The sequence below is a fragment of the Tupaia chinensis genome, unplaced genomic scaffold (assembly GCF_000334495.1).
Source record: "Tupaia chinensis unplaced genomic scaffold, TupChi_1.0 Scaffold000671_2, whole genome shotgun sequence".
NCBI classification, from domain to species: domain Eukaryota; kingdom Metazoa; phylum Chordata; class Mammalia; order Scandentia; family Tupaiidae; genus Tupaia; species Tupaia belangeri.
In genome coordinates this window covers 2232884-2243077 of record NW_006160194.1, presented here as the reverse complement: position 1 = coordinate 2243077, position 10194 = coordinate 2232884, and the positions used below count along the sequence as shown (strand labels likewise).

General features: G+C 63.5%; 1 protein-coding gene across 1 annotated transcript in view; it reads right to left on the bottom strand.

The window, feature by feature from the left end:
* CEP170B (centrosomal protein 170B) overlaps positions 1-9106 on the bottom strand; it is a gene marked incomplete in the record, with an annotated part of 20591 nt that extends 11485 nt beyond the window's left edge. The window contains 7 exon segments of the mRNA XM_014592225.1: positions 29-55; positions 227-331; positions 1627-1765; positions 2950-3008; positions 3200-3278; positions 4517-4606; positions 8989-9106. Coding sequence (XP_014447711.1) covers positions 29-55; positions 227-331; positions 1627-1765; positions 2950-3008; positions 3200-3278; positions 4517-4606; positions 8989-9093 — 604 coding nt within the window.
* Positions 9107-10194: the final 1088 nt, after the last annotated feature.

Genomic DNA, 10194 nt, shown 5'->3' with positions numbered 1-10194 from the left:
GCGGCGGGGGTCCCGGCCACTCCCCCGCCCTGCCGCACCGGCTCCTTGGGACGCTCTGGGTGGGGAGTGTCTTCAGACCAGGCCTGTGGGCGGCCTCCCTGCCACCCCCCGAGGGAGACGATACCACTGGCTCCACCCAGGGAGGGGCAGAGGCTGCCTCCACCCAGTGGGCACAGGCAGGCCAGGCCAGCCCCGCCCTCGTGCACTACCCGTCTTCGGGACCCACCTGGGAAGGCCTCCTCCTGGCGCCGGTCCCCGGGCGGTGTACCACCATCATCCTCGCCCCACCAGGAGGGCTGCCCATACAGGGGTGTGCGGTACGGCGCGGTCTCTGCAGAGGGACAGGGTCCAGACCTGGGCTCACTGTAGCCCAGCATGGACAGGGGAGGGGAGCCCAAGAGGGGCCAGGCCCTGGGACAGGCTCTGCCCTCGTGTCCAGTCAGTGGCTGACCACGCTGACCCCATCCCTGCACCCCTGGGAGTGACAAGTGACACAAGTGCCCAGCCCCGCTGGCCTCCCTGAGGGTGGCTGTGCTGGGGAGGCTCCTCCCTGGGGAGGCTCAGCCCCTCAGCCCTGCCCAGGCAGGAGGTGGGGGGGAGTTCCCTTGGGGCCAGCCCCGCTCCGGGAATCTATAAATGCCTCAAGCCACACAGCCACGGCCCTAGGGGCTGAGGGCCCCCACCTGGACGCCCCAGGCGGCATCTGGCCTGCTTTGGGTTTGTTTCCACACCCAAGGCACTGGTCAGAAGTTAAAAGTCGTATTTTACATGAAATCTGATTTTCCAGCCTCCGTTGAAGAGGGAAACCCAGGTGGCCACAGCGGGGAGGAGCTCTGTCTACCCCAAGGCCTGTGGCAGTGGGGATCTGGCTGGGAGTGGGAGCAGGGGAGGGCAGCGGGCAGCGTGGGAACCGGGCCTGCAGGACTGAGACCTCCGGAGCCCAGTGGGCCCTGCCCCGCCCCGGTGCACTGGGTGGGAGGTGGGGTCCCAGCCCTGGGCCATCGCTGAGCTCCTGGCTCCACGCGCACGCCACCTCCCCCACGGGCCACTGCCGCCCTGCCTAAGCTCATGCCAGCTGTGTGTTGTGTCCCGGAAGCTGACAGGGGCTCTGGGCAGCCCGTGTGGCTCTCTGGGAACTTGCCTGGCCCTCAGTGACCCCCAAAAGACAAGGACAAGTGGATCCCCGGATGTGAAGGGTATTGTGTGCTGACCGCGAAAACACACGGGCCGTAGCTGTGGGCACGACGCCCCGCTCTGGCAGAAGGTGGAAGCAGGAAGCCTGAGCCCCTGCCACCCAGGACGCAGGTCACACACGGGTGCAGCCCCGATCCCCTCCTGGGCCCTTCCTTGGCCCCTGCTGGCTGCTGCATCAGCTGCCAGAGGCACAAACCAGCCCCGCCCAGCCCCCTCCACGCCAGGTCCAACCTGAGGTTCTCACGTGCTACGCTGCTGCCCAGCCCACTGGCCCTGACCCGCGGGGAGCCCGTGTGAGGGCTGAGGCATGGGGTCGCGTGGTGGGGAGGCTATGGATGCCCAGGCCACGGGCATGGTGGGAGGCAGCAGCACACAGGGTTGGCAGCCGGGCTGGGAGGGTCCTGCCCGCCCCACCTGCTCTCCCGGGCTTACCCACTCCTGGTCGCCGCTCCCCTTTCTCAGGTCTGGGGTTCGAGGACTCGCAGTAGGGCGCGTGCTCGGGCAGCACCTCACTCCTCTTGGGCGCCGGGCCCGGGACACTCACCTGCAGCTGGCTGGTGTACTTCTCCTGCTGAGAGGAGGCAGGGCGCCAGCCTCAGAGGGGTCCCCCCAGCGGGCTTGCCTCGCCCCTGTGCAGGGTCCCCTTGCCCCCAAATAGCAGTCTGAGCTGCACCTGTCCCAGTCACACAGCAGGGGCTCCATAGCAGGCCAGGGTCCCGGGGCCAGCAAGCTTCAGAAGGGAGTCAGCTCCCAGGTGGGCAGAGACTACCAGAGGGGGTCTGCCGGGGTGGGCCCAGCCCTCACTGGCTATAGGACCCTGTGTCCGTCTGCTCCACAGGGCCCCCAATATATACCATGACCCCTACACACAGGAGGGGCGGGGCTGCCACCCAGAGCCCTCATACCCGGCTGGGCTCCGTCTGGCATGTGTCCCGCCGCTGCGAGGCCTCAGAGGGGTCCCCCCAGCGGGCTTGCCTCGCCCCTGTGCAGGGTCCCCTTGCCCCCAAATAGCAGCCTGAGCTGCACCTGTCCCAGTCACACAGCAGGGGCTCCATAGCAGGCCAGGGTCCCGGGGCCAGCAAGCTTCAGAAGGGAGTCAGCTCCCAGGTGGGCAGAGACTACCAGAGGGGGTCTGCCGGGGTGGGCCCAGCCCTCACTGGCTATAGGCCCCTGTGTCCGTCTGCTCCACAGGGCCCCCAATATATACCATGACCCCTACACACAGGAGGGGCGGGGCTGCCACCCAGAGCCCTCATACCCGGCTGGGCTCCGTCTGGCATGTGCCCCGCCACTGGGAGCTGGGAGCGGGGTGTTCAGTGCTGGCCACTGCACCCCCGCCCACACTGGCCTCAGTAGGACCTCTGCATCCAGGATGCTGAGTTGGGGGGCATGTCGTCCCCACCTCCTCCTGGGCTCCCGGCCCGTGAGCCCCCTGAGGGCCACAAACCAGCCCGGGACCCAGTTAAGGCCAGCGCCTGGCTCAGATGCCATTGGGCCACAGCTGGCCAGCGCTAGCCCTCGTCCTCGGCACCCTAGACACTGCTTTCCTGCTGTGCCTGTGTCCAGCTGCCCCACCACCCACTGCTACTGTAGTCTTGGGATGGATGGCTGCAGCCCACGGGCCAGAGCGGGCCAGAGCGGGCAGCCCAGCAGAGCGGGCAGCCCAGCAGAGCGGGCAGGCCAGACCTGGCACCCATGGCCGGGACAGGGCACCGGGGCACCTGCTGGGCAAGCCAGGCGGTGTGTGGGCCTCACCTTGAGCGCCTCCTCGGGCACGCGGTGCTGCACACGCTCCAGCACATACATGTTGGGGTGTGGTCACGTTAAGGACAACTCGGGGCTGGGACAGCGGTCACTTGCTCCCCGGGCCTGTGTGACCTCAACCCAGCTTAGGAAGCTGGGGCCCCTGGGCTCCCTGGGTGCCTGTCCACGGGCAGGCCTAGCCCCGGCCACCCCTGCATGCTCCCGCAGGGGTGCAGGCCCGTGTGCCAGCAGGACAGGATATCATAGCCGAAGCGGACGACATCATGGAGCTTCAGTGTGACGTACTTCTGGTCCGGGATGCGCATGTCGTTCACGAATGTCTGCGGAGGGCACGGGCGCCGTGGGGAGGGGGCCGGGGATGACCCCTCTCTCTGAAGCCCAGGGCCAGCCTAGGCCTGTGTGCCCTGCCACAGGCTCCACTAGACTAAAGGACAGAGCCACCGTCTGGGTGGCCGAGGGGACTAGGCAGTGGCAGTGCTGCAAGGCTGCCGTGGCCCCTGGGCGCAGAGCCCCTGAACGTCTGTGGTCTGACTCGGGGAGGCTCTCCCTCACTGTCAGAGCCTCCCGCCAGCCTCAGCCCCTCCTGGACCCACAGGGCCCGTGCAATGACAGTGGCATGCCTGCCCTGTGATGGCCTGGGCACGCCCCACCCAGGCCTCCTGCTTCGAGGCTGTCAATAAGCCAGCCCCAGGGCCCTCTCCCTCCAAGAGCGGCCGGCCGGCTACCAGACAGCACAGGGTGAGACGGCTCAGCAGGGCTCGGGAAGGAGAGCCCACAGACGTGGGAGCTGCGGGGACAGGGCGCCTTGGGGGCTCCACTGCAGGACCTGGGTGTGGCTGTGTCGTGGGCAAGCACAGTCCCTGCGCTCTGAGCAGGGAGGGGCTGCGAGGCTGCTCCTGCAGCCCTGAAAGCTGAGCTCCCCTGGGTAGAAGGTGGCCACAGCCCTGTGGACATGCCAGGCCCCAAGGGAGCCAGCCCCGTGGGGCCCAGGAGCGAGGGCCAGCAGCCCTGGACCTGCTTGAGGCAAGCCCTGGGCGGGCTGCATAGCAGAGGGGAGGTGCCCACTCGGCAGCTCTGCAGGGGTGCAAGAAGGGCTCACACAGCCCCGTGTGGTCACCTCTGGGGACCGAGGGTGGCACTCAAGCCTAGCAGTTTCCCAACTACAGCAGGGACGGGCTCAAGTCCACTGACGCGGAAAGCATGGACCCCTGGGGCCCTGGACGTCAGGTGGCCACACGCCTGCCCTCCCTGCTGCTCCCACCCCTCAGTTCTCACCTGACCGCTCTGCCCCTGCCCTGCAGTCAGGCCTCGTCCCTCCTGCCCTGACCCACAGAGGAGAAGGTGACTCCTCCCACACTCAGACAGGGTCTCCAGGCACAGCTCCTTCCAGCTCAGGGGCTCCGCTTCCCTGCCCAGCACCGCCCCTGCAGGCCTGGGTCCCTTCCTCCCGAGCAGGTGGCCAGAGGTGGGGTGGGCTGAGGCGGGGCCAGAGCAGAAGGGCAGGACCACAAAGAGAGAGGACGGTGTCCAGGCGGGGCTGGTGTCCAGGGGCACTCACCCCGTTGAGGCTCCCCAGGTCCTTCACCCAGTGCTCATCCCGGTCCCGGTCGTAGTTGATAACAGCATGCTGCTTGTCCACACTGCGGGACTGGGGAGACACACAGCCCTCAGTGCCCGTCTCGGGAGGTGAAGCCCGGGAGGCAGAGGCCCTGTGAGCCACTTCAGTGCAGTGTGGACTGCAGAGCCCTGGGCCCTGGCCCCCAAGCCCTGCGACGCGGCCGAGGCCAGGCCACTCCTGTAGCCTCTTCGCACAACCTGGCCCTCCCTCCATAGCCACCCTCCCCAGCACACAACCGGCTCTGGGTGCCTGCTCCGAGGTCAGCCACAGGACCACAGGGTGGGAGCCAGAGTCCCCTGGGACACGCTGTTCCCCTCCAAGGACAGCCAGGCAGTCGGCCCGGCTCCACCAGCGAATGTACGAAGCACGTGCAGGGTTAGGCTGGCCTCCAGGACGCCCGCGTGCAGTGTTGGCATGCTCCTGCCGGCTCCTGCGTGAGCACGTGCGCTCACACGGGTACACACGTGGAGGCGCTTCCGCCCTGCGAGCATCCCCCTTGGCTATGCTCCCACAGGGCACTGGGCTCAGCCTCCAGAGCAGAGCCTGGGCCACAGCGTCACTTGCACCCTGGGTCAGAACCGAACCTCTCCTGTCACTCACGGCCAGGGATATGCAGGCCACCTCCCAGGCAGCCTGTTGCCACTTCAAAGCCCCACCTTCTACGTAGTACTCCCCATCTCAAAGCACCCAGTGGAGGGGAGCAGGCCAGAGGGCAATGGCCGCGGCCACCTCCATCAGACCCCAGCTTGTGCCTGCACCTGGGGATGCCAGCGTCCAGGGCGCACCTCCTCCCAGGTGCCGGCTCCTGCTGGCTCTGGCCACAGCCCTCGCGGGACGAGGAACAGAGGTGCTCATGGGGGGATGCCTCAGGGTGAGGAGCACCAGAACCCTCTGGGGGAGCCCTGGTGCTGCCCCTGTGGCAGGCCCCGTGGTGTGTGTGCATGGGAGCTGCATGTGTGTATATATTGTATACACTGTGTGCGTGTGGGAGCTGCATGTGTGTGTACTGTATATGTTGTGTGCGCGTGGGAGCTGCACATGTGTGTGTCTACTGTATACGCTGTGTGTGCATGGGCACTGCATGTGTGTGTGTACTGTATAAGCTGTGTGCGCGTGGGAGCTGCACACATGTGTGTACTATATATACTGTGTGCACATGGGAGCTGCACGTGTGTGTACTGTATATACTGTGTACACGTGGGAGCTGCACACGTGTGTACTGTACACACTGTGTGCATGTGGGAGCTGCACATGTGTGTGTACTGTATATGCTGTGTGTGCATGGGAGCTGCACACGTGTGTGTGTACTGTATACGCTGTTTGCGTGTGGGAGCTGCACTCGTGTGTGTACTGTATACACTGTGTGCATGTGGGAGCTGCCCGTGTGTGTGTATTGTACACACTGTGTCCGCGTGGGAGCTGCACTCGTGTGTGTACTGTATACACTGTGTGCATGTGGGAGCTGCCCGTGTGTGTGTATTGTACACACTGTGTCCGCGTGGGAGCTGCACTCGTGTGTGTACTGTATACACTGTGTGCATGTGGGAGCTGCCCGTGTGTGTGTATTGTACACACTGTGTCCGCGTGGGAGCTGCACTCGTGTGTGTACTGTATACACTGTGTGCATGTGGGAGCTGCCCGTGTGTGTGTATTGTACACACTGTGTCCGCGTGGGAGCTGCACTCGTGTGTGTACTGTATATGCTGTGTGCATGTGGGAGCTGCACACATGTGTGTATACTGTATACGCTGTATGCACATGGGAGCTGCACATGTGTGTGTACTGTATATGTGTGCACGTGGGAGCTGCACATGTGTGTACTCTATACATCGTGCGTGGGAGCTGCACATGTGTGTGTACTGTATACACTGTGTGCATATGGGAGCTGCACCTGTGTGTGTGTACTGTATATGCTGTGTGTGTGTGGGAGCTGCACGTGTGTACTGTATATGCTGTGTGCATGTGGGAGCTGCACGTGTGTGTGTAGTGTATATGCTGTGTACACATGGGAGCTGCACACGTGTGTAGCATGTACTCTGTGCACATGGAAGCTGCCTGCAAATGTGTGTGTGCTGTGTACCCTAGTGAACGTAGGAACTGTGTACACGTGTGTGCACCGTATACCCTGTGTGCGTGTGAGATCTGTGCACATGTGTATATAACGTGTACTCTGTGTGCACATGGAAGTTGCCCACACATGTGTATGTAGCATGTATCCTGAGTGCACATAGGAGCTGCGCACATGTCTGTGTACAGTGTACCCTATGCGCATGCGGAAGCTGCGCACATGTGTGTGTACTGTGTACCCTGAGTGCACGCAGGGGCTGCACACACGTGTGTACTGTGTACCCTGAGTGCGCGTGAGAGCTGTGCACACGTGTATACCATGTACCCTGAATGTGCGTGGGAGTTGCGCACATGTGTGTGTACCATGTACCGAGTGTATGTGTGAGCTGCACACATGTGTGTGCACCATGTACCAAGTGAACGCGGGAGCTGCACACACATGTGTACTGTGTACCGAGTGCACGTGAGAGCTGTGCACATGTGTGTGTGGTGTGTACCCTGAGTGCACATGGAAGCTGCGTACATGTGTGTGTTCCATGTACCTTACGTGCACGTGGGAGCTGAACATACATGTATGTAGCATGCACCACAAATACATGTGGGAGTTGCGTACACGTGTGTGTACCGTGTACCATATTCGCATACGGGAGCTGTGCACATGTGTATGTAGCATGTAGCCCGAGTGCACGTGGGAGCTGTGCACACGTGTGTATTATGTATCGAGTATACACAGGAGTTGCACACGTGTGTGTACCGTGTACTGAGTGCATGCAGGAGCTGAGCACATGTGTGTGTGTATCGTGTACCCTGAGTGCATGCAGGAGCTGTGCACATGTGTGTGTACCATGTATCGAGTGCACGTGGGAGCTGCACACACGTGTGTTCCCTGAGTGCTCACAGGAGCTGCACACACGTGTGTACCGTATACCAATTGCGCACTGGAGCTGCGCACATGTGTGTGTACCATGTACTTTATGTGCACGCAGGAACTGCACACACATGTGTGTAGCGTACGTGGGAGCTGTGCATGCATGTGTGTGCCGTGTACCCTGAGTGCACCTGGGAGTCATGCGGGCACCGCAGGGCTCCAGCTGGAGAGCACTCACAGCCCTTCTCAGGCACACGTGCCAGCTTCGCACACAGCCACCAGCGACGGAAGGATGTGGAGGCAGGGAAGAGTGCACCCCGGGCCCAGGCCCACCAACCTGGTGTCTGAGACAGCACTTCTAGCTGTGCCTCGCCCAGAGTGGGCAAGCTCGGGAACTGCACACACGTCTGAGGGGGACGGTCATTGCTTTTGCTGCTAGAATGAGCACGCGCTTTCCAGACACAGATGGGTCACAGGAGCTGCACACACGTGTGTACCGTATACCAATTGCGCACTGGAGCTGCGCACATGTGTGTGTACCATGTACTTTATGTGCACGCAGGAACTGCACACACATGTGTGTAGCGTACGTGGGAGCTGTGCATGCATGTGTGTGCCGTGTACCCTGAGTGCACCTGGGAGTCATGCGGGCACCGCAGGGCTCCAGCTGGAGAGCACTCACAGCCCTTCTCAGGCACACGTGCCAGCTTCGCACACAGCCACCAGCGACGGAAGGATGTGGAGGCAGGGAAGAGTGCACCCCGGGCCCAGGCCCACCAACCTGGTGTCTGAGACAGCACTTCTAGCTGTGCCTCGCCCAGAGTGGGCAAGCTCGGGAACTGCACACACGTCTGAGGGGGACGGTCATTGCTTTTGCTGCTAGAATGAGCACGCGCTTTCCAGACACAGATGGGACAGGGTAAAACACCGCTGAAGGGCACGCCCTGCCCCAGTCCCTTCTCGGTCTTGCCATCCTGTTGGGACTCTGAGCACGCACACACATCCTGCCGTGGTTACGAGGCTCCAACACTGGATCCAAACTGCCGTCAGCTGTGTGGCATCTGGCTCCTTTAACCCCTAGGTACGGGCTGGCCCACGGGCCTCTTTTACAAGGCCTGACCTCCTCCCGAGGGTAGAGAGTCCTCAGCCTAAACCCTCCAAAGCCCCACTCCGGGTACTATCATGCTGGGCATTGAATCCCAACATATGGACGGATGTGGGGGCACAGGTGTGTGTGGGCCACAGCACGGAGGGAGCGGAGTGTCCCTGCATGCAGCCTGTCCTGGGGCGAGGGGACAACCGCTTGCTGCCCCAGTGAGAGCGTGTGTGGCCAGGGCCCCACTACGAGGGTTAGGACGGACGCTGGTCCCCGTTTGCACGCGTGTGTATGTACCGGGACACCTGCTCCTCCCCGACGGAGCCGTGCTCCCTCTGTCAGAAGCAGGGGTGCGCAGCGGCGGGGCGGGCGGCCACTCACCTGCAGCATGAGCTCGCACTCATCACGCCCCACGAAGATGAGCTCCCGCGGGAGCCGGTGGCGGGTGCCACTGCTGCTCACCAGGAACCAGGATGTGGCGCTCATCTTGCCCCCGACTGCCCTGGGGGCAGGAAGCATCATTAGAGAGGGGTTCCGCAGCCTCTGGACACGCCCACGCCCGCGCCCCCACTGCCCTGCCTCCTGGGCTCTGGCCACACCAGGCCCTGCCCTGAGAACTAGGCCTTCGGCCTATGGGACCTGCCGTCCCCACCCCCTGGCGAGGGTCCCTGAACCCTCCCTGACCTCCAGGCCCCAGCACTGAATCTCTTCTCTCAGGTGCCAGGGGTCCAGGTGTGGTTCACTGACCACACCACCTAAGTATGGACCTCAGACGTCCACGTGACCTGACCGGGGGCAGCTTCTGGGGGACCAAGTGGGGCCCCATGATGCCAGATTACAGGCATCAGACTCAGCCCAAGGTACAACCCTGAACGACTGGACACACAGGGCTGAGGCTGGGGGTCCCGACATCCCACACCGATGGCGGTCGTGTGTCCTCGGTGGCCACAACCAAAGGACGGCACGGAGCACTGGGGTATCGTGGCCCCGGGCACGGGCGAAGGAGGGCCTGAGGGGCCACGTGTAGGACCAGCAGGGAGCCACATGGTGACAGCCAGGACCCATGTCACCTGAGACCAGGCGCACAGCAGCCCAGGCCCGGGCCCAGCCAGCATGCAGACACACACTTGCACGCCAGGGCACACGGACACACTGCACACACATCGCTGCTCGCCTGGTGGTGGCTGGGAGCAAGATACCCCAGTCCCTGCACCCAGGCTCCCCTGCTGCCCAGAGGCAGACCCCACAGGGAGCAGCCTGCTGGGAGGGGGCAGGGAGGAGGCAGGGAAGGTGGCATCTGAGCACAGCCACCAGGGGGCGGAAGTAAGCATGTGGCCAGGCAGAGGGAAAGTCAGTGGAAGCCCGTGGGCATCCCAGTTTGTCTTGGGGTGAGATGGGAAGTCCTTGGAGGGCCCAGACCAGGCCCAGTGCATGAGCCACGGGCGAACCTGGGCCCGGCCTGGCCTGAGCGTGGGCTCAGGAGCCTGAGGCGGCGGGCTTCCTGAGCAGACTTCTGGTCTAGCTGTGCCATCCAGAGGTGAGCACAGTAGCCCAGGACAACGGACAGTGGCTGGCCGCGGGTGCGGA